The sequence below is a fragment of the Hyalella azteca genome, unplaced genomic scaffold (genome assembly GCF_000764305.2).
Source record: "Hyalella azteca isolate HAZT.00-mixed unplaced genomic scaffold, Hazt_2.0.2 contig14766, whole genome shotgun sequence".
Classification (NCBI taxonomy): Eukaryota; Metazoa; Arthropoda; class Malacostraca; order Amphipoda; family Hyalellidae; genus Hyalella; species Hyalella azteca.
Genome location: NW_025944642.1, coordinates 508,877 through 533,917, shown reverse-complemented (window position 1 = coordinate 533,917; position 25,041 = coordinate 508,877). Strand labels below are relative to the sequence as shown.

Sequence of the window (25,041 nt, the reverse complement as noted above, 5' to 3'; positions counted from 1 at the left end):
CGTGCACCACCAGGCCGCGGATCGAATGTGACTTCCGGGCATCGTTAAATTACGTAATTTTACGTTCTCCGCATCTGAAGGTTAAGTTTCAGATAGCATAGTTCTGTTCCAAAATTTATCGTCCTTCGACAAGTGGCCGTTCGACTGAGGGCTGGTTCGACCCACGGCCTAGATACGGACGGCTTGAAGTGTTGAAGGCTACGTTTCGGAAGGCAGGAATCATGATGGTCCATTACATCCAGGGCAGTAGTGGTCTTCGGCAGGCGACCCCTTATTCTCGAAATACTCATATGATTCATTTCCTAAGTTCGTGTGTGATTCCAACTGTTTATTCAGTATTCCATATTCTACGCATTCCCTGATCGAGTATCTCGTCTACAAGTTCCAATTACGATTTTTTCACGTATTTTTTCTCATTTAAATTTAAATGTGGCGGCTCGAGTGTTCATCGGCACAACACACGTGATATAATCATTATTAAATAAATGCAGCTAATGTCTTCAATAATAGTCTTTTAAGTGCTTTAGGCTCGCATTCCTTGCTCAGAAGCCCGAAATGGTGAGATTAAGCTCAAATTCTCAAAATTCCGAGGCGCAAGTCAAAGCCTAAAATTTTTAGTATTGTGAATCGAACGCCTCAGAAAGAACCCAGTGCGGCAGACCACAGCCTGACACAGGTAGGCATTATTTTTAATTCAAACAAAAATTTTGTTTTTGAAACGGACTATGTGCCTATGTTTTTTTTATGTATGTATGCCATTCCATTTACTTGTGCTACGATTTTGAATTAGCATATCGTTCAGTGCGATGTTGGGCTGTTTCACTGCTGTTCATGTGTAATCCGTTGTAAATTTTATTTAATATGAACTTAACGAGCGCACTTTGATTTATAATGTGTAAGCAGCATGAAATTGTGCGCACAACATTGCTAAAGTAAAGGGATTCTTTCCTGACGATTTTAACTGCTAGATACAGGCCCCTTTCTGGGTCTTGGATTATGCCAGCCGTACCAAGGAAACCGTAACCTTGATGCAGCTAACACTTGTCACCGTTCACGACGAACAGTATGCGAGTCCTCTGAGTGAGTGCCTTATAGCTTCTAGAAGTAGAACAGTGGTTCCAAAACTTCTTCATCTTGTTGATAAACTTCACATGTCACAATTAAAGTGCTAATTCATCTACATATGCAGTCAACATGAATGTGTTGAACTGCCTTTTTCCTCTTCGCTAAATAAACATAGGTATACTCCCGTTTGGGTACTTCACCTCCAAGTCTGGTAATCGCTAACATAAAATAACCTATAATACGTTACCGGAATTTTCTTTAAATTGTCAAGTGCCATCATTCCAAATCATGTATATATATGAAGGTAATCCATTTTCAGAGTATCATCTGCAAAATCGTTAAATTCGTGCAGGAAGCTGCAATCATCTTTCATTGTCTAATTTTTCATAAATTGTTTATTGTTAAATTCGAATGTAATTCAGAAAACTTTTAACAAGTGACTTGGCTCATTCCTGAATTACGACGGTATTTAGCTGATTATGAATTATCTTTATAGTGAACTCAACGAAGATTGTAGTTCGTATAGTCTTTTTCCGTATAATTTATTCGACATTATTGACCTGCTTAACTGAGGTATTAGACCCACAGGATTTTACAGTTTTTTATTTTGTCTTGTGATTAATGTCTAGCACACGACTTGTTGCACACTCGCCTCATCCTTGTGACTAACCTGCGTCCAGGCAATTGCACATGGGGGCTGACTCCCTGAGGCTCCATTTTCGAAACTTCTTATGTTCAACGTAAGTTCTAATATCCGCGACTACTTCCTCACCTTCAAACTGGAGACAACAACAACTTCTAATATCAGTTAAGCTAGGATCCCTCGCCTCCAATTTGCAGGACTCCTCGAACTATAATGGTAGCGATCCTTGCCTCTGGATGGTTATATGTTTCCTAGAATGCGGATGGCAGAGGTCTACACTTCCGATTGGTAGGGCTTCTCGCCTCTGGATTGAATTGTTCATCGCCTAACGATGATAGTTATTGCTTGCTTTGAATCGTTGATGCATTTTCGATGTCGTCATTGTCTCTTAAGTTCTGGCTACCTATGCCTGCCCTTACTTCGTTCTGTGCTTTTTACTATAATACTACTAATCCCAAGACAGTTAATCAAAACCATTAACTTTTACAGATGAACGAATACTAATTTAAAACATAATCCACCGCAATCTTCGTATTTACTTGGTTCATTTCCTGACTTGCCGTGAAATTATTTCTTCGGCATGCAAATCATCACGTACGCAATCACTGTGTGATTTATCTTAGAAGTGAACTTCAATAAATATCTATGAATTATTGTATATTATTTCCTGCTCGATCCTCTTGCTGCTGTCTTGAGGTCAAGTACCTGGTATTACCTTATGAAAGAACGTAACTCTATTGCCTGTGATAGTAACAACAACATCAATAGCGTGCAGAGCTGGTTGTGATAAATAAAAGTGTGTCAAGAACGTGATAGTGTCCCAGAAGTGCGAGTGCCTTGCATCATCAGCTGCCAACGCACGCGCCTGTTAGTGTCAACTTCAAAGTCCTAGGCTAATGGACTTCCCTATTCCCTATACTTACGCTGGCGTTTCCACTTCAAATTTCTTTGTCGGAAGACATTTAAGTAGATCATCATATTATCAGCAAAATATTTAAAGGTACTGCGTGAGGTACTATTTGAGAGCGCTTCTGGTGAACCTGCTTTGGCCTAACCTAATCACGCTGCCCCGACTCAGAACATTATTGCAGACAATGACTAAAGCGGGTGGATAGCTAGAGGTCAGCATAGCCCAAGTCCACAGTGCGATTCGTATACCTTCCCGGGCCTAACGCAGCCGGGCACCTTCACGGCTTTCGACACAGAGCGCTCACCACAACAGCAGCGTTCAATCACAGGCACTACTCCTACCCCGGCCCTACTCCTAACCTAACGTAAGGCGTTGTAGGTAGGGCCTGTTGCGCTCCGGGGCTGTGAAGCAGTGACTGTGTTTTTTAAAGTTGGTGTGGTGATATGAGTCACTTACACACAGCTCATTGATCTGAGGCTATGTGTCGATATTGCATGCTGATGGTTGGCGTTGGGCCCAGGGCCTGTTTGCGAGTCAATTTTGTTACCCACGGCTGCGCTCCCACTAAAGCCCCGTCCACACGCTCAAACTTATATTCAGTCTTGTATGTCATGCCAGGTTTGACCGACAAGTGTGGACGCTCAAAGTTTGAAGTCTTGCATGACGGGTGGGCGGAGCTAGAGGTTTGACAAATCTGGAAAAGACGGACGGGCGAGACCTTTAGGTTCATGCAAGATTAACGATAAGTTTTAGTGTGTGGACGGGCAACCAACTAATTAATCAAACTTTTACTCTATCTCAGTCTATATTGATGTTAAATTAAGAGCTGGGACAAAGTTCCTCGCTAGCTCTAGTTTTTCATATCTCAAGATATCCGACACTGGCTTCACGATTTCTTTAGGTGAGTTTATCGAATTATATCGAAGTTTCCCTTGTCTGTGGTAAATTCAATCAAAAAGCTACAGTGACAAGAACAAGAGAGCACTGGCCTATGCGGCATTGATTGCTCTGAACCAATGGACCCGCCGGCTGGACGAAAGGGAGCCAGTAGATGCAGTGCACCTTGATTTTGCCAAGGCATTTGACAGTGTCCCACATGAGCGGTTGTTGCATAAATTGAAGTCTTTGGGAATTGAGAGTAATGTACTCAAATGGATCAGAGATTTTCTAGTAGGGAGACGACAACGTGTCAGCATTAATGGATCCGTATCAGACTGGGCTTTAGTGCGCTGGCTGAGCGCTGCGGCGTGCCACAAGGAAGCGTTCTCGGGCCTGTTTTATTCGTTGCGTTTATAAACGATCTGCCAGAAGCTGTGTCTAGCGTTTGCTCGATGTATGCTGACGACACAAAAATTTATATAATACAGTGAAGAATACGTCGCAAAAAGTACAGTTGCAAGGTGACCTTGACAGGCTGGTTAAGTGGGCTGATAAATGGCAGCTGCGTTTTAACGCTGATAAATGTAAAGTTATCCACTTTGGCAAGAGTGATGATGTCGAAGTCGACAATGGAAAAAGATTAAGGAATTAATATCGACACTGAGTTGAAATTTTCTAAGCATATTGAAGGTCAAGTTAATATAATAATAATAATAGCGGTTTCAGCGTTTAGTAGGCCGTAGGCCTGTCGCCGATTCTTAACATCGCAGAACATTCACAGCATTTTGCGGTCTCGAACTCACAAGTCGCTGCTACAATTCTACTGTGCTTAACCGCCCGGCCTCCTTGCCTATTCTGACCAGAAACTGACGCACAGAGCTGGGATCGAACCCGCGCCTCTCAGCTCCAATCTTGGTACTCTGAACTTTAACCACTGGGCCACCCTGGCAGTTATCGGCTTCCGTGTGGGGACCTCATTGAATCATACGGCTTATACAAGGTCCCAGAAGGATTACTAGAATTTGAAACAAGAACCAAGACCATGGGCCACGGCTATAAACTAAAAAAATGCGTTGTAACACATTCATGCGACAACATTTCTTCTCGCTTCGAGTCACCGACATGTGGAACAGCCTCCCTGATAGCATCGTTGACGCTCCGAGTATGAACGCCTTCAAAAACAGACAAGACGAAGCTATGTAGGAGCATATGTTCAGTCTTAAAAATGCCTAGCAACTTACGGACAGGCAATAAGTCCAGCAGCTATCTCAATCAATCGTAAGTTATGGAAAGATCGGGTTCCAAAAGCCGGAACACTTGTGAATCAAGTCACGAAAAATTCAACAATCGGCAACAGGCCATGGGCCTATTTCTTCAATGCCGACATTTCTATTCTATTCTAAGTGCAAAGAAGTTGATCCTACAGCAAACAACGACTTTGTAACGAAGAAAATAGACTCTTTATCGAAAATAATGTGCCAAAATGAAGCCGTCAATGCTGTCTGGTGCTGATAGGGATGCTGTCTATCAACCCCTCATTGTGGTATTTTTTAAAACCATTTTCGGGACCACCGCTTACGTTTGCATCGCTTTAAGGGGACCGACCGGGCTAAAATTTTCAATTTTGGCGTTTTTCGGTTTTTGTGCTCATCTGAAAGCTGCAATTCTGCTCTTTCCAATGGTACCACTGCCATCGCTGTACGCCAATATTTACGTTAATGACGTCTCTTTAAAGGGAAGCGGGTGGGAGAGTTCTTTAAGAAATTAGATATAAATTAATTAGCTGCTGAAATCGTTGAATATAGTTTCTACTTGAGTTGTGCTGCAGTTACATGCTTAGTCTCATCTTAAAGCTGACATTCTGAGCTTTCCAACTAGTCGATAGATATGGTCTTTACGAATCGAATGATACGTGTCTCGATGTTGTAGGATGATATTTGTGGGAGGAGATAGATTTTCTGAAGTACCCCTTTTTAGCCGTTTTCTATGAATTTCACGTTTTCTATAAATTTTTTCGAAAAATTCATAGGAGCAAAATGTTTTTTATTTTACATTTTACGTATGTAGGTGAAGTTTCATGACCCGGTCGGTCCCCTTAACCTAATTTTGGCGGCACAAACTGCGATCACTGCAGCGAGCAGCACTAGCTCCTCCATTGCCAAGAGCGCACTAGACTGAAGGAAAATTTTAATCGTGTGGACGCTCGTCAGTCTTTGGTCTTGTCGGTCAAAGTTTGGCATGACATGCAAGACTGGCGATAAGTTTGAGCGTGTGGACGGGGCTTAACAGATATTCTAATTCTGTAGAAACTCATAACACTTTCAGAACATTGACCTATGATCTATGATTTTTATGTACGCGACAGTAGAAAAGTGCACTAAAATTTATTCTTCATCGTAACGTTTCGCAGATTAAATTATAAATGCGACGATTATTTCCTCGAAAAAACAATTCAATGAATTATGAGAAACCATCGTAAGATTATGACCTGCGTAAGATTATGACTATTGTATGATGAAATACTGGCCTGAGAATTTGTAAAATTAAATTCAAATTTTTAGGAAAGAAAGAGTTTTTATTTTACAATCTGTTCCTTATTCTGTCAGATTGAGTTCATGTCCCAGTCTATCAACCTATAAAATAAGTACCAACTCTTCAGGCCGAAGAGTTCTTCAATACTTCAACCGATATGTGAAATATTAATTAAGCAGTAAAATACTATCGTTATTGAACTTTTGGTACGTATTTCTATATATATGTAATTTTATAACAGAAGAAAATGTATTCCGTATTTCAGCCGATGTGTGAAATATTCAGCAGTAAAATACTGTAATCATTGAACTTTGCGCAGACTAGCGATAAGGACCCAGACGCTGGCTGGGTACATGTTTACCGCGGTGGGGTCAACAAGCTAAGAAGCTAGACTGTACCGGACCTTAGTCCTTATCAGGCGGGACTTTGTTTACACTCTCTGGGGATTTTCCATACTATTAATAATCAACCATACTATCAAGCAAGAAGAAATCGCTATTCGGTGCAATTAAATGCTATATTTATCGTATCTGATCGCAAACAATGCTAGCTAACAATTTTATTATGCGTCAATTTGTCATGAATATTAAAGCAGAGAAAAAAAACTGAGTCACCATACCTTCATTGCAAACGTTTCAAAGGCAGTCTCCAACATCAATTCAAAAAATTCTATAAAATACGAATACAACCATTAGTGAAAATACAAATATACACAAAATATATTGAACGCCAGTGACCAGAACACTACAACTGAACATGAAAACCAATCGGTTTACAATTTCAAGAGGTAATTGAGCTGTATTTGTTATAAAGACCAAGTTCTCGTAAAGAAGTATGCAGCGATTCCAAAATAAGTTAACTCCGAGCCGACTGTGATTGGAATTGGGGTGCGTAGTGACCTACGGTCACGACCTTTAAATCGGTCATACACGCTGCCTAAAAAACTTTTACTAGCATCAAAAAAATTAAAAGTTCACACTCTTATGTTAACAAAAAAGTTCAAATATACCATATTCACAGCTGTCCTAAGAAAAAATATAAAAATTTGACAATCGCAAAAAATTAAAACCACGTACTAAAACAATTCGGTACGTTCACACGTCTTCCCACCCTCCCCTCTCTCAACCCTCCATTCCTCAAGACTCCACTCTTATCATCCTCCTCCTCTCCCTCATCCTCCACTCGTTTTCCAAATATCTCTTCACACTCTCAAACATAGCCGCAGTTGCTCCCTCAGACAGACCCGTATTTATCGCCATCCACTCTTCGCTTGTTCTCTCATGCCCCACCTCGTTAGTCTCACCTCTCTCATTCAGAATCACCTCAATCATAGACTGACGCTTTCTCTCATACGCCCCACATTCCATCAACAAGTGCTCTACAGTTTCCTTCTCATCCCCCATCACACATAAAACATTTATCTTCTCTCCTTTCATTCCACCTGTATGTACGTCCATTCACACCTAGCGCGCCTGCCCTAACACAAAACAGAAGGTCCGCACCTCTACTACCATCATACATACATTCATATTTTGGCATCGCTTTCATCTGATACAGTCTTAGAGAGTCCTTTCCCTCCATTCCTTGCTTCCATACCTTCAGCCCATAGTCTTTCACTCGCTCATTTATTTCTCTTTTCCACTCTTTTTCATCCCACTCTATCCCAATCTCACCCCGTACTGTCACCACCCATTCGTCCTTTGGCCCAGCGGGCCTTTGGCGCACCCATGCTTCATGCATGCCACACTTACGCACCACTGCCCGACATCTGCGTGCCCATTTGCTCACCTTCATGTTCCACATATACATCTTTCGAGCCCTTCCAACCCATGTCTCCTCTCAGGGCCTCTACTGCAGTCCACCTGGGGGTTCCTAGTGCCAATCTCGCCACTCTATTTTGTACCAATTCCAATTTATCTAGCTCGCCATCACTATATGCTATCACATCCAGTCCATACATAATGCTAGGCGCTGCTACACTCTTCCACACTTCTCTCAATACTTCATACTTACTCGCTCTCACTTTTGCTGCACTTCCAGGTATACCCAACCATTGGTTCGCCTTACTTAAATTCGCGGCCTTTGTTCTCTGACATCCTTCATGGTCCACGCACGTCCCTAAGTACTTATACTCATTTGTCCTAACAATCTCATATACCGGAACCGGATATCTTGAAATCGCTCTAATCAAGGTCCAGTCGCACTTCGCAGGCGCTTAGATAGTGGCAAATTCAAACGAAAGCTCCTGCCGATGTGTTCATACATCATTGTCTACGTAAACTGGGAAGACCGCATGCATGCAAAAACATTTTTGTATCTGAATAAGGAAACAATTTTGAAACTATTCAACAACAAAATAGGCACGTTAACATTCGGAAAATATATCATAAGTAAGATTTTCAATTCTCTGAACATTATTTCATGCGAGCTATCAGAGCACAATAAACTTTCAGAAGTCAATTAGTTTGGTTGTCAGTTTTTAAGTCATTGCACGAATACATTGCATCAAAGCATTGGAACAAGTGCACATATATATGTGATTTATACAGTATTTTACGGTCGCCGTGCAATGCCACGCAAGAGGACGAGTGGAGTCCCGAGACGCGCGGGCGCTGTCGCAAAATCACGTGTATTTCCCATGCTGTCTTGTTTACTTCCTCATATTTTTTTCTCTGAATTTTATAACATAGGTTTCTATTTAGTACTTTTTGCAACCGCTCGTAGAAATGAATGATTAATTATTCATTATCCGTTTCATTTCTGAAACATATTCGAACTCATGAACAATTACCACAGGTGTGGTGATCGAGTACCATGATGTGTTGCAGGATTTACTACAGCACTTTCATTCTCGTGAATAAAACTAGTATACTGTGCATCAATTAATCAAGTGCATTGCTTATCCTTATCACATCAGTTGTCCAGGTTATCGGACATCAACTCTAGATGACCAGACAAGATTTCTTCTCGCCTTCGAGATTAAACTTCGGTCAGCGTCACACCGTCTGGTGCAGGCTGCAGTGTGCGAGGTGCTCCATCGCGTGTAGGCACCCAGCCGCTGCGACAAAATAAATATGTACGATAATAAATTAGCAAGGAGAGATACAATTTTTGATAGTACAGCGATAGTTAGGTTTAGAAAAAAATTTGTTAGGACCACAATATGATTTACTGAATATCTTAAAACATGTACAGACGATTTTATATATGGACGACGTTGAAATATCGCTAGATTCTAGAAGTCGACTTCAGTTTAACGATAGCTTGCACATTGAATAATTAATTTCGCCGTTCCCGGAAATTTTGCCAGGTCTGAATTCCCCGATTCTTTTTGTTTAGTTTTTTTATGAAAAAACAGTGCTATAAGCTTTTTTGCGGGAAAATTTTTAGCTGGAATGCCTTATTTTTATTTGTGTAGAGCTTCTGGTATAGGTAATTGGTGAAAAATGTAAGCTTATTTATCACTTTATCTATGTCGCTTTATATATGTCAATGCAATACAAACTTTTTCTCAATAGCCTAGTCATTTCTGATTAACATAGAAGATTTTTATAGTTAACTCTGCATAAAGAATTAGCGCTTGAATACTTGAATGAAATCTTTCTGAATGCCTTTGAAATTCGCTATGAATACTATTCTTTTCATTTCATCTTTTAGATTGTGTAAGAGTTCGTAGAAGTTCATGCCTGACGAGCATGTTACACAAGATGTTGATAATTTCCAAATTCGAAGCAGAGGAGATTTCTTCATTGAAGTTCAATTATATGAGATCTGTTTAGGATGACGGTCATGAAGGATATTATAAACAATGCGTCATTTATTTATTTACATGTTATTTTGTGAAGTTCATTTCAATTTTTCATTTTAGGTAAAGTTTCTCAATGGATTTTTAACAAACGTCAACATAGTCCAAGTAGTGACGCAACATTTTCCCACGATTCTTAAATTTAAATTGAATCAGAACAATTCTCATCACGTTCTCATTGGTATACAAAACTTGAGTAATTTATTTGCCATTATTTGAGTTTGTTTTCTATTATCTTATTTTAGTATTAGTTCCTTCATCACATTTCAACCCGATATCGGAAGTTCATCATGGAAAAAATTCCAATCAAGTGAGTGCATTTAATCTTTAAATGTTTTACCAAAATGATGCCCTTGACTTGAGAGTGATTAGTGAGAGGAATTATGACGTTTGAACATAAATTTTATGAGATTACGTTGAACTTAGAGTCCTTTGAATTATAAATAAAGTTAATTACTTCATATTGTCTTAGGGTTAATGAAAACTCTGTCTAACTTAATGTTGATTTATGTCTCAATGTCTTTCTACGATCACTAGTAACATTGTATGCAAAAGTTGTGGTTATAGTGTTATATTATTTCGTTTTTATATAAATATATTGCGATGCTGAAACTTGATCGATTGGAAACCTAAAACCTTTGAAAATGCAATAATGTGGACAAAAAGATTCCGACAAAAAACAGGGACCTGAAATACGAAACGGAATTAATTGTACTCTGGTTGCGCCACGTGCTAGGAAAAATGATATGCATTCAGCGCCCATGTGTTCACTGAATGTGTTAACTGTATGTGTTCACTGTGTGATGTGCAATCAGCGCCCTTTGGTTCACTTTTTTTTTTAAAAACCTACGTATTCTGGCAAGTAACACTTTTTTTTAAAAACCTACGTATTCTGGCAAGTAAAAATCTGCAATCAGCGCCTAGGGGCTTTATTCATATTCACAGCCTCCGCATTCTAAGGTCACCGTACGTTACGTTCCACGTCCACGTTACGTTCTTTGAAAAATAATTATTAAAATTATCTACTGATGCAAAGGTGTCTTGATAAAGCGATTATGCGAAATGATTTTAGTTTGACACCTACAAAGAAAAAATAAAAGCAATTAGAGCTGATTGACGGGCATCACAAGTGTGAGTTATAAGAGTGGTTATTATAAGAGTTTCTTATCAAGAGGCTTATCATGTGTGTCGTCTGCTGTAATGATTAGAACTTGTGACCTTAGGTGCCGGAGCGCTTGAGCTTTGCTGATATGTTTTGTTATGAACGATACCAATATTGTTTTTTCGTACTGAGAAGCTCGAAAACAAGAGATTAAATCTTTACGCCAAAATAATAATAATTTGGATAATGTCAACAGGGAAGTTTGTTATGTAATTTGAAGAAGATCCTGCATGAGCTAACTCTAACTGATCGAATTAGTTGGATTGATTGGATTAGCATCAGGGCTAATGGTATGAATTATGATGCCGGGTTAATTAGGAAAAAGTTATAAAGTTTCTCATCCAATGTTCAGAGAAGTGGTGAACATAAACGTATAATTAATTACAAATTTTAAATTTATAACTTTCATGCACTAATAAATGTAACATGATATAAACAAAAAATTTCTATGCCATTTATTCTAGTGCCTGTCGCTGCAATTTAATTATTTTCTTGCCCTGCAGGGAAACAAAAGGCCTGTCGGTGGTCGTTGCGGGACTGTTTATCGTCGCGCAGCTGGCAGGCGCTGGATTTGTATCGTTGCCAAAAGCTCTCGGCAACACAGGTCAGCTCATGTAAATAATATATTATATGTAAAATAAATTATATTTTATATAAGAATGATTGATATGTATATGTATATAATATAGTAGTTTCAGCTTTGATTAGGGCTTGTTGGCTTGTCGCCGTTTCTTAACCACAGAACCGCCTTGCCGATTTTTAACTAGAATTTTCACTATGAGTTACGGGGTTCGAACTCCCGAAACGGTGCTCCAATTTCGGTGATCTTATAACCACTCGTACAAACCGGAATTATACAAGAACATAAAATATATCTTCTTAATTCAATTATGCCTACTCCATCGCTAATACTACAAGAACTATTGAAAAACTTTGAGGTTACTCGTGAACGCTTTGACAAAAGCGATCATTTTAAAGAGATGCGTTATTAAGATACTGTGTAGGATTGACGTACGTTGTCAAGTGTCGACTTACAAAAATTGCAATTGATTTTAACCATACACAGAAAAAAGTCCAAACGAAAACAAGAACACGTTTAGTTTGATGCCGTGCAGGATGGCTGGGCTTACCGATGATGATGTTATTCTGCATGTTCGTGGGCTTGTCAGCCACAACAAAACACTTATTATAAGAGAACAAGAACACGTTTAGTTTGGTACCGTGCAGGGTAGCTGGGCTTACCGATGATGATATTGTTCTGCATGTTCGCGGGCTCAGCCACATCAAAGCACTTGTCCGAAGAGAACAAGAACACGTTTAGTTTGATACCGTGCAGGGTGGCTGGGCTTACCGATGATGATGTTGTTCTGCATGTTTGCGGGCTTGTCAGCCACATCAAAACACTCGTTCTAAAAGAACATGCACACGTTCAGTTTGATGCCGTGCAGGATGGCTGGGCTTACCGATGATGATATTGTTCTGCGTAATGGTGGGCTTGTCGGCCACGAGGCTGGGCTTCTGCTGGAACATCCTAGAGGAACGCTGGCCGGACCAGTACTCCCAGCCAGCCAGACAGCCTTACATGGAAATCGCTGAAAAAGCGTTCGGCAAGCACGGACGGTGAGTACACAGGAGATTCCCTAAATTGAGATTCGACAAAAATATAAGATTCTTCCCTAAAATATAATATGGGATTCGTCCCTAAATTGAGTTTTTAATTAGATTCGAAGCTTTTAATGCTTGCATGTGGCTTTACATTTTCACAGATAAGTTTGTTCGACAAAGTTGAGAGTTTAGCCTAAATGCGATTTTTGAAACGAGTGCCTTGAATTTGAGTGTATGAAGCTGCCACTTTCAATAAATATAATGAAAATTTATGAGGTAAAATAGATCATTTTTGCTAAATTTTATTCTAATTGCTCATCAAATCTAAACTTATTGCAATGGACACCCAGAGCGTTCGCGCTGTTCTGTGTGGTGGCGTCACAGTTCGGAGGTACGACCGTGTTCATCATACTAGCTGCAGAGCTCCTGAACACTTTGCTGCCAGGCTTGAGCACCTGCGTTTACATAATCATCGTGGCAACAATCATCACTCCATGCACCTGGCTCGGCACACCTAAAGATTTTTGGTGAGTTCTCAGTGAACAACAATTCGCTAACAAATTAATTTTAACCGTTCCACGCTGTATTAAGACATTTAAATCATTTGCAAATCAAATAAGAGCGATGATAATTTGCATTATTATTATCAAATACAACCGTTTCAGGCTTGGGCCGATGCTGGCAGTGGTTTCGACTATAGCTGCTTGCTTAGCTATCTTCGTGCAGACGCTTTTGGACGCACCAGATCAACACTACGTGCAGTTCGTCAACCCGACCATCAAGACCTTCGCCTTGGGCTACGGAGCCATTCTTTTCGCATTTGGTGGATCGTCCGTATTCCCTACCATCCAAAACGACATGTCAGACAGAACGCAGTTCTGGAAAAGTGTTCTGCTTGGTTTTTCTAGTGAGTAGCGCCACTACCGAAATGCTTTTATCATAAGTCTCTTTCAGGCCTAAAGTCCACCAAGAATTTAGCGGTAAAAGTAAAGATAATGCAAAGGAAATTCACCATATCTTCACTGAGACCTTCTGGAGACCAGCTGCCTCATCAGTTCGAAAATTCGGAGAAAATTTTCGATTGTTCTTGTACTCTTTGCATTTATAACTGATGATGGAGCTGGTCTCCAAAAAGATTTATGACAACATATAATATGAACTTGTTATGAGTCGCTGCTGTCACACTCCTTCCAAAACAATTGTTAAAATAAACTAATTCTTGGCATGGGTTAATTATTTTTTTACTGGCAGGTATTCTCTTGTTGTATGTGCCTGTAAGTGTGGCCGGCTACGCAGTTTTCGGCACGTATGTCAACAGCAACATCCTGTTCGAAGTGACGCAGGGTCCTGCTGTGGAAGCTGCTATGGCGCTGCAAATCATCAATCTTCTTGGATCTTACGTTATTGGATTCAACACAGTTACCCAAGCGTTTGAAGATATTCTAAACATACCTCAGAGTAAGAATACCATTCTATAATTTCACTCACATATATGTCATTATGTACCAACTAGATCTCTCGGACTTGAGATCTTGCCAACTATATCGTGGACGCTCCAATTAATTATTAACGCGTTCAAGAACAGACCAGACATGGTCACACGCTGCATATAACATAACATAACATAGTGATCCCGGCGCTGCAGTGAAGGCCTGATGTGGCCTGTCGCCGATTCTTTTCCTTTTCGTGCCTTGTTCACAGAAGATCTAAAATCGTGTCATTTGACCGGATTTTTTCACGACTGACGAAAGTTTGAAGTAGCTACTCGACTTCCGCCGGGTTCGATATGGTGCTAGGCATTTCAAATCTGAATATATATTTTTCTATAGCTTTATCTAGTCTGTTCTTGAACGCGTTCATACTTGGAGCGCCAACGATGTCATCGGGGAGGCTGTTCCGAATGTCGGTGTTTCGAAGCGAGAAGAAATTTTGTCGCGTGGAGAAGTTGCAGTGCAGTTTTTTTAGTTTATAGCTGTGGCCCCTGGTGTTGGTTCTTGTTTCAAATTCTAGTAATCCTTCGGGGAACTTGTATAAACCATGAGCATATTTGTATACTTCAATGAGCTCCCCACGCAGACGTCGATAACTGAGGCTTGGAAGCTTCATAATCTTTAATCTTTCTTCATAGGACTTGCCCTTCAAGCCGTCAGTCTTGAATTGTCATGTACCTCGCGAACTTGATAAAAGTCTAGTACATATTTCAAACCATCGTCAGTTTTTGAAAGATCTGGTCAAAAGGACGGTTTTTAAGATATCATATAAAAAGTCAAGAAAAGTAGAAGTGTCAGCAACAGGCCGTAGGACCATTTCTTCAGGGTCGACACTACTATACATGTACAATTTTGACTCCACGACTGTTTAGACAGAAATTTACTATTCTCCTCACACAAGTTTCATACATTCCTGACACTAAATATTCTTCTTTCCTTGCCCATTCATAATATAATCCTAATTACATGGTCAAATATGCGAAATATCGGTACTTATTCCATTTAGTAATCTTAACGCATTAACTTTCATTTTGAAATTCATTGAGCGTTTTTCGAAATTAAATGGCATCCGGAGACGAAACTCTTCTTAATGCATTTGTGAAAAATAAATCAAGCAGATGTGAGGGATAAAGCCATAGAATACGAAATGAGGTTTGTTGCAAATTGAAAACCACGACTCGAGTATGCAGAGGAATATTTATTTTTTAAGAGAATATGATGACATTTATATGGTAAGGTTAAACAGTTCTAATCAATACCATTCTCACCAATCGTTATATTTTTTCATGAGTGAAGAGTACTTTGAAGTGATATCGGTGTTTCTAAAGATGTCGTATTATGAACTGTGTGCAGACTTTGGCGTGAAGTTCATTATTACAAGTAACATATATTGAGATGATATCAGTGTTGCTAAAGCTGCCAAATGATGAACTGTGCGCAGACTTTGGTGTGAAGCGCATTGTAACCAGAACGTCTATCGTGTGGCTACAAGCTATCATCGGACTCGCGATCCCCGACTTCAGTCTCATCCTCAACTTGATCGGCGGGTCGGCCATGACAATTTGTTCCTTCATCCTGCCCCCATTAATGTACCTAGTATTGACGCGCCCTGGTCCTAAATATGATGGGAGGCAAGTATTTTTATATTTTTCTGATACAACCAAAACCCAGAAAGCTTTAGTAAGTCATGTTAAACAATGTGAGTTGCTGCGATGATATAGTATGTTTTGAGAATTTCAGCAAAAATGCTCAGAAGTTTTTCTTCATATGCTTGAAACATGCTCGCTAATATTTATCTTCACATATAGAGTTCATTTTCTTGGTGTTTTTCTTTCAGGCCGGTACCGTTCTGGATGAGGGTGGCACTTATCGAAATTGTGATCATAGGCGCTATAGGAGGAACTTTCTCGACTGTGAGCGCCATTGTCGAAATCGTGAACACACCCTTTAGCGCGTCTTGCTTTGCTGATTTTTCTGGAGACTCCCTGTAAAAATGTAATAATTTAGAATAATATAGAATTAGAATTACATCACTTTATTCTATTTTTCCCAGTTCGCTCGCTATTCTATGTCCGTTCCTATGAACGGTGAGGTCAAGCGGTCTAATCTAGTCAAGCAGATGTGAGGAAAGAAGCCATAGAATACGAAATGAGGGTCGTTGCAAATTAAAAACCACGACACGAGTATGCAGAGGAATATTTATTTTTAACACTAAGAAGGACAATGAAAATTTTTTGATAACTAATTGTTATTATTCTTGATGAAATATTTTTTACATGTTTGATCTCTTCTGAAAGATCCAGTAATCGGAGAAGTTTTTGGCTCTATGTCTATGATTGTCTGGATCAGTGGTTCTTACCTTATTTGGTGGTACCGAACCCTGCAAGATCCATTCATGCATTCATCGAACCCTTCGTAAATGGAAAAATGAAATGTTTTTTTTTTCAATTCAAAAAATATGTCTAAGCTATAACTGCATAAACTGTACCATGCACCATTTGCACACAAAATCGCTTTGTTGAATGAAAAAAAACTACACAACATATATTTCGCACATAAACCAAAAACAAAATGAATATTCATTGCAAATCAATGTGACTTTTGTTGCCTCAGTGCGGCAATTTCAGGAATGTGCGGCTTCACCTTCGCAAGTGCCACTCTAATATCATTTTCGCAAGAAAGTGTGTTCCTTTCCTTCTTTTGATGCTTACCATCATCGAAATGGACTGCTCGCAACGATCTGTTATAACAAACGGTATGAGAATATCTAGGGGCTTTTTTAGCAATAAGGGGGTACGCTGCGATTTGGAGACACCAAAACGTTGAGAGCGTTGTTTTTCTGAAGAGTTGCTGTTGAACCTGGCTCTCCTGCAGTCCGATGATTTCGTCCAGGTATTCATCATTCACATTTGCGGTCGCAACACTAAACTTGAATGACTGTCTCGCCCATGCTGGGTATGAGATTCTGGTGGGGAAGTTTCCGTCGAGAGACATTGCGAGCTCATCTAAGTGCATACTTCATTTCCCTAAGTACAGAAACAAACCGTCAAACCCCAGAAAATGAGTAAACGACTCACCCAACCCCTAGAGTTTGATCGAACCCAGGTTAAGGTGCTTGTATACGGGGATAGTGCAGACGGCTAGTAAATCTGGCAAGTGTCGGTTGCTTGGTGACTATCCGGCAAGTAAGCCTGTACACGTGGACGTGGAGAGTATAAGGCGCCGCACTGCCGCTATCTTCTCGTTCGCACCTTCCAGTGCGTCGTAAAAGCCGTCGAGTGAGGTCTACGAAGATGGATAGTGGGATCACCTTCAACAACTCGAGTCTGTATGACGTATGTCTTTTTATATTCTTTATTCTAGCCATTAAAAATGCAACGTCGGGAAGAACTAAATCCTGACTAGTAAGGTTTTCTTTCTGTTTCAAAATAATTATTTCTCTCTTCATTTTGTTGGAGTAACCATCATGGCAAACACTCCACTTTAATTCATATTTTTGGAATATTAAAAAACAAAATAGTTGAATATCGTCTGGAATCCACTTTGTTGGGTTCTTCTAAGAAACATTATCGTTCAAACAAGCCATTATTCACTTGATTCGAAGATGCTTCACAAGAGCGGCAGTGCGGCACAAATGCTCTCACCATGGCTAAATCAGCGCTACTAGCTAATAACACAGCAAGATATTCAACTGAACAATGCGTTGTCAACGCACGGCCACTAGCCACTTCTCAAGCACAGAAATCAACACATCGTTGTCCCTCTCGGCAGAGTCTCGGGCACTTGCCGGCGGCTGAACCCCCTCTGAAGCGGCTGAACCCCTGTACACGAGGCTAGTAGCGTACCTAGACAGATCAAGCGGCGGATGAACTAGCGGCTGATACTATCCCTGTATACAGGCACCTTTAAAAACCACTGGTCTAGATTATCAGTCTCACTAGCGCAACCAATTTCACTGTATTTGTATGGTAATATTTTGGAAAATAAATAACAATAATATTGATAAAAATACTTTTTATGCAAAAATTTCATCTTTTGTCGTAGTTTTCAGTTTTTGCCTAAAATATGTGTTTTTCTGCCTAGCTTCTCCTTGTCGTTCCAATTCTACCTAGACCCTTGGTGACGGAGCCAATATCGCGTAAATTTGTTCTCACGTAAATCGGTCAATGAAGTTCAGAGATTCTCTCGTGCTCGACTGCTCGTGTAGGTAGGGCACTATTTGGAAAAGCTACAGCCTGCCGCCTCATCTCGGTAAGACTTTCAGCTGATGTTTTGAATCAAGCAAATGACACTCGTCCAGCTAAAATGATATATCTCCAGTCTAATGAATGTATTTACCTGCAGGCCTAGGCCCTAGACTGTGGTAATTAAGAAGTGAATAAATTATTAAATTAAGTAAACAATACCCGTTATAGGTACGCCGTACGTCCGTACCCACTACCCGGGGGCCGGGTATAGCTACTCAGTGAGTCTCAGTCACTACTCTAGTCAGTACTCAGTACTCACCATTGACCAATCACCAATGGCAATAGGCAATGACCATACTGATTACTGAGTAGGTACGTAACCTAGCTACTGACCATCGCATAGTCATGATCATAATGACAAACCAGAGATTTTATAGAATCAGTTCATTTTTAATTTCCTCATTTACCCAAGATTTAAACCAATTTCTTATGTATGATGATGCTGGTATCCAGGATACTTTACTGGTCTACTTATAAGACTCAAAAATGAACTTGAGGGAAAGTCTAAAAAACTCTCTGCTTTGCCACTATGGTCATGATAAAAGTGGCAAACAACTTAGGCTATAACAACTACAAGTGATTTTTAGTTACCTAGTTCAAGTACTTCAAGACTTCAAGTTGGCTAGTTTAGGACTTTAGCCTTTAGGTAGTTCAAATTTTTTTTACTATCCTATTTGAATTTGAGTATTGAGGTAAATGGTGCATTGGTGCGCAAGGTGCGGTTACGCAGCCGTGCATCACCAAATTTGTGCACCAATCAGCCTTGAAAGGAACGCCTAGCATATTTCCGAATGTCACAAAGTGGCAAACCAGAGCTTTTTTAGAATCAGTTCATTTTTAGTTTCTTCATTTAGGGTAAACGCGGTATATTCTGACATCATGGGTAATTCGGTCACCTCTCCAGCTTTTCCTTTATATTAAGCTTTGTTTTAGTTCCATGCATTTGTTGATGGTTGAAATGGTGACGTCATACATTTGCGCATCAAAATACTGCCAAAACACTAGGTCTTAGCCATCTAGTGGGAAAATATTGAGATCCAAAGAGAGACAATGCATGCCACTTCCCAATACAGCTCACACAGCGAACGGAATTCGAACACGTGGATGTTGGCATTACGTATCAGTTAAATTTGAAGCGCTGACGCAATACGACTCACCACGTGCCGAATATTGCCACACACAGTGACGGAATATAGGAATTTGGTAGGTTTCCATTCTAAAGGCTTTTTAATATATATGGCAACATTTTGTGACGTTTCGTTGATGCTGGCGCGTAGTACGGTGTTTTGCGAGTCAAATAAAGCAAACAGAACTCGAGTAACGCATACGGTTATTTTTTTATAGTTTTTCATTTCTCGATGCGTCCTTAATGTGTCGGAATATACCGCGTTTACCCTACTCAAGATTTAAACCAATTTCTCAAGTATGATACTGCTGGTATCCAGGATACTTTACTGGTCTACTTATAGGACTCAAAAATGAACTTGAGGGAGAGTCTAAAAAACTCTCTGCTTTGGCTTTGCCACTATGCTGAATGACCACCAATCAGCCGCGGATTAAGCCAATCGTCGGTAACCAGCCTGTGACATCATCTTGCTTTAAATATTAGGAGCTTTATGCCACCATTTTCTGAAGCAAATAGCCCAGAAAGTAAGGTTATGCACCACTGAACGACTGAACGTTGTGCCGTTGGATGTGGGAGCTTCTTCAAGTGGAGCGCCCCTTCTCACCGGGGTGTCTGCGCAGTGGCGGCACCCGTCGGAGGAAGCGTGCAACCTTCGACGGCCAAACTCCCCAACCTCAACCCCACCCCAGGCCCTGGCCCGGGGTACCTTGCGTCCTGGGCGCCGGCGGGGGATTCGTCCCTCGTTTTTTCGACAGAGGGGTTCTATGTCCCGGCCATCGAATCCCTCTTACACTTACTCGCCGGGGACATCAAGTCCAATCCTGGACCCATCTACATCTGCCCCACCTGCACTAGACACATCAAGCGTACCGTTGGCTCCGTTCGTTGCAACTCCTGCAGCGAGTGGGTCCATCTTCGGTGCACTACACTCCCTTCACTTACCCGCTACACAAGCGACTTTAAATGCACCACTTGCCTATCCACAAACAACACCACAAACACTACCTCATCACAAACCTATACACCACAAGCACATCCCCTATCCCAGTCAACCCCACACTCAATACCACCACCACCCCTATCACCACCACAGCAGCCCACACCACCCCCACAGCCACCACCACCACCACTATCACCATCACCACCACACCACCACCACCTCCTCCCCAACACCGTCCACAACACAGGAACACCAGAAACACCAGGGCTCTCAATATCCTGAAACTTAACATAGATGGCATATGCACCAAACACCAAGAGCTCAAACACCTAATGCACAAGCATAACATACACGTAGCACTAATACAAGAAACAAAACTACAACACAGACATAAAACACCCAACATCCCGTCCTACTCCACAATGCGACAAGACAGAGCCCATGGAGCTGGCGGGGGCCTCATCACATTAGAGAGTACACCTAGCCAGGCTTTGCTGCGGCCACCACCCCTCACTACAAACATACGCAAACAGAATAGGCCAAGCAGACACAGACACCTGCCCATCCTGCCAGAGAGCTCCCCACACAATCACGCACATTCTCCTGGAATGTTCGCTCTGGCAGGACCTCAGACAACACCATCACATAACCTCGACCCTACAGCTCTGGAGCGACCCCCCTGTCGGTGGTGTCGTACTTGCGCGAGGGGGGTCTCTTGTAAAATTGAGACCGGGGAACCACAACAACAACAACAACTGAACGTTGTATCGAATCATCACTTCATAAGTTCATACCCTGACTTTAGCTTGAATTGTAACTTGCAGACAACGGACTGTGACCAACCAGCCCAGGTTGCCAGTGGAACTGTGTGCATCCTGCCGTCAGTGCCGTGCACCACCAGACCGTCACTTTTAGCTCACAGCATTGGGGTTAGGTTTCAGAAAGCATAGTTCTGTTCCAAAATCTATTGTCCTTTGACAAGCAACTTCTACAGCTTTGCTAAATTATGTAACTTTTAGCTTGCAGCATCTGGGGTTAGGTTCGGGTTCCAGATAGCATAGTTCTGTTCCAAAATTTATCGTCATATGACGCGTGGCTGTTCGACCGTAGGCTGGTTTGACACACGGGACAGATACAGATGGCTCCGGCGTGCTCCGCCCGGGTGGTGTAAATTTTTTTCGCTTGTTGGCAGACGACGCTGGGCCATACGATGCCAGGCTTATTTTCCTGTGGGCTGATTGATCTAATTCAATGGATGTGATCTGTCTGGTGGCGTGCGGCTGATAACGTTACAGTCAAGATGTGTTGTAGGCTACGTTCTTCAGGGAAGGTATCATGATAGTCCATTCAAAGCACGGCAGTGGTGGTCTCCGACAGGCGTCTCAATGGTGCTGGCTGCTGGTACCTGGCAGACGGCATTGAATGAGCCAGTGGATACACTGATTCCACTCCTCAGTGACTCAGCCCTCATGCTCATCAGTCATCACAAGCTCATGGATAGGATCAACAAAAAAAGTCCCCTGTTTGCCACAACCTACAAAACCACTCTGTCAAATCAGTCTAGGTAATGCTACAAATTACAAGTGGCCCACCCAATGGTGGGGGGCTGGGCTGCCCGGCTGCTGGAGGGCCTGGGCCAGAGTAGTATTCTGGATGGAATTCTCAAAATTAATATTCATTATTTCATATATTATTTTTTATCCACCTGCACCACTTTTTTGATTAAAAAATTTATAGAAAGGATAAAAATAGGAATGATTGAAGTGACACTTGAATGAATGAAGAAAGAACATTGCAATACTTAGAGATTTCATTTAGATTAGATATTAATTTATTAGCAATTTGTCTCCTAATCAAACACAAAAAGTTAACATTTATGAATTAATAACTAATCATGACAGTCACAAGTCACTAAGAGTTGAACACATAGTGGCAGGGAATTATTGTGAGTACTTATCGGTTCACGAGTTCTTGAGCATTGCACGGTCCGGCTCAGCGGGGGAGGGGGGGGTGGTAGGAAGGTTGTTGTAGAGGTACGGTGTGGCGGTGGTGTGGCGACCATGGTGCTTGCTACAATGGCGACCGAGGCACCTTGTGAAGTTGTGTCGCAGATCATCTGCAATTACTTTTTAAACATTAGTTCTTATTAGTCCTCTCCACCCTTTCTTAATACATAATTGGTTTAGCTTTGAATAACGAAAGTCTCATTTACGACTGGTCTAAAGTCAACCCTAATTTGTGAGGAGCCTGATAGAGAAATAAAATAAAAATGACCTTATTTGAAGCCTTGTGGTTCTCAATCATAGCCTTAAGCAATATTTTTCCAGTATGTTAAATGCACTTACATTTGTTCCCTTCTACATGGGGTTAATAATAAAAGCTTTAACAAATAAATTGTATAAATTACTTTAAATTCATATATTTCTACATTAAAATATTAAAAATTTATAATGACACCACAGGGCATTTCCCATACCCAGGATGGTGCTGTTTTCCTGTTTTCCGCGGATTAATCCGGCATACACAAGGCTCTGAGAACTTGCCCCGGCGTACGCCTTGGCGTGCATCAGGAATAATTTGTGTACTTGGGGTACACCCCCGGCGTACATCAGGAAAAATTTATGCACTTGGCGGCGGTGCAGACACCCGTCATACATCAGGAAAAATTTTGCCGCTGCGAGCCTGCGGCGCATCGCGGTACCGCCACTACCTCGTACAATACAGTAGCTTTGAGAGGAAGGGCATCAATCAACTACATAGAAACACTGATCAGTACGGTCACTTGTTTAACGGTTACATTTTTTATCATGCAGGCTGAACTCATCCATCCAGATTACATTAAACAATCTTAAATTAACAAAAATATAACTCGGTACTCACTGCAGTGATTGACAGAGAGCGCATTTTCTCATCGACGATAACGAGGTCACGGACTGATGAACAGACAGACAGATGGACGGATGGACATGGCGAGCACAATAGTGCATTTTTTCCATAAATGAGAAAATGCGCTAAAAACAATGTAGCGCGTAGAGTCACCACCTCTGAGTATACCCTGATTGCTAAGTGTCAATTGAGTGACAATAACTTTCTGTACCAGTAGGACAATTCTCCGGCCGGTCATCAGATTCTTAGCAAGCTTAAAATATTTTCCAGACCCCTGAACAGATTTCGATTAATCTAATTAACTGTTGACATAAATTTGAAACAACTTTCAATGATAGTTATCTCATAAAAATTTTTTTAATTACCTTTGATGATCCAGGCTACATATGAAATTTAGGTCATTTAAAGCAAGATCCCAGCGACAGGTTACTAACCTCAGCTCTAATACTGTCTGGACCGTTTTGGTATGAAACTTATACCTAGGGTTGCCCTATCAGTAAATTTTACTGCTTTGGAAGAAACTGGTCAATTATCATAACAGCATTTGGAAGAATTTTCCATAGCATTATTGACATGTTACTTCTATGCAAATAATCTGCAAGTGAGGACCAGTTTATTTTATAACGCACCAAAATCTACAATTGATTTAATTTTTTTACTTTTGAAATTACAGAAAAGTTATCTCTGACGCTTTAGGCAACATTCGCTATGGTTATTTATCACAAAACCTTAACCTCGAGCATCGACAACAGAGTTCACGGCTTCAAACCTCCTGGTGTTTTCCTTAATCCAGAAACAAACAGGCCATAATGTATTTCAATCTATATAAACTCAAATTTCAAGATTTGGATGATAATATAATGGACATAATGGCAAACGTACTGCATAATTATATTGCTAAAGCATCTAAGCCAAAGTCAATATTAAACTTCAATCGTCTCACTCACAGTAGTTACTTGGTTGTGACTTCAACAGAAACGACCTATTTTATGAACAAAAACAAGCTAGACTAGTAAGATCTAGACAGCAGCTTTGCAATTTCTATGTCATGCAGTAATAAGACTTTTAAATCATACATGAGAAGCTTGGCATTGCCAATGACAATGCTGAATTACTCCCCATAAGTTGGGATGCGGCACATTTTCTTAACTTGGTATACACAGACATGCGTGATGACGAGGTACATGGTCTCTATTTGCACTGGTTCATTAAGCATGCCAACCTTTTCGCTCACCTATTTGGACGCGGACACGTTGCTCTAGAGGCTGCCTTTGAAACAGGAGCTTGCACAATTTTGGCATTTGCAGTGCAATGGTTTGCCAGCTTGGCTATCAAGCAATGGGATGCAATTGCATCCAGCTACCTGGAGCTACACAACGCATTCTGTGCAGATAACAAGGAGCTTCAATACCAGCTATTTCCTATTTGGTAACGACTTTGTTTTCGACCTGTGCTGCCTGTTGGAGCTCATGGAGCCAATTCGGCAGCTAATGGAAATTGCTCAAGACTTGCAACTTCTTCACTGGAAGATTGCAGTGCTTTGGCCCAAGGTCTCCGCTTTCTTGTCGCAGCGTGCTAAAGAATTTCGCCTCGATGACTATCCACGTTTGAAAGAGAGCTATGAGAACGTGCATCCAGGTGGTATCATTGGTATGTACAAAGGTGTACCTCTACTAGAGGGATGGCTGGTGGAGTCCCAGAAGGGACTCCACCAGGCCCAGTTGTTTGGGGAGTGCGATAACAGAAGGATA

The 25,041-nt window shown here is 41.0% G+C and overlaps 2 protein-coding genes across 4 annotated transcripts in view; both read left to right on the top strand.

The window, feature by feature from the left end:
- The first annotated feature begins 9,867 nt into the window (after window positions 1-9,867).
- On the top strand, window positions 9,868-16,121 carry LOC108678281 (amino acid transporter AVT1B). The gene is made up of 8 exons (XM_018166655.2): window positions 9,868-10,144; window positions 11,500-11,600; window positions 12,445-12,616; window positions 12,952-13,128; window positions 13,267-13,508; window positions 13,853-14,059; window positions 15,533-15,722; window positions 15,929-16,121. Exons 1-8 carry the CDS (start codon window positions 10,125-10,127, stop codon window positions 16,080-16,082), a joined length of 1,263 nt encoding a protein of 420 aa, XP_018022144.1. The 5' UTR covers window positions 9,868-10,124; the 3' UTR covers window positions 16,083-16,121.
- A 2,094-nt stretch (window positions 16,122-18,215) lies between these two features.
- LOC108678287 overlaps window positions 18,216-25,041 on the top strand; it is a 30,217-nt gene continuing 23,391 nt past the window's right edge. For all 3 annotated transcript variants that reach the window (XM_018166663.2, XM_018166662.2, XM_018166664.2), the window contains exon 1: window positions 18,216-18,342. The gene's annotated coding sequence lies outside the window, so the exon portion shown is untranslated. The remainder of the gene's footprint in view (window positions 18,343-25,041) is intronic.

Coding starts and splice junctions, on each gene's coding strand:
- LOC108678281 (XM_018166655.2), top strand. CDS start 10,125: ATGGAAAAAATTCCAATCAA. Junction 13,129..13,266: donor GGCACACCTAAAGATTTTTG/GTGAGTTCTCAG, acceptor CAACCGTTTCAG/GCTTGGGCCGATGCTGGCAG. Junction 13,509..13,852: donor TGTTCTGCTTGGTTTTTCTA/GTGAGTAGCGCC, acceptor TTTTACTGGCAG/GTATTCTCTTGTTGTATGTG.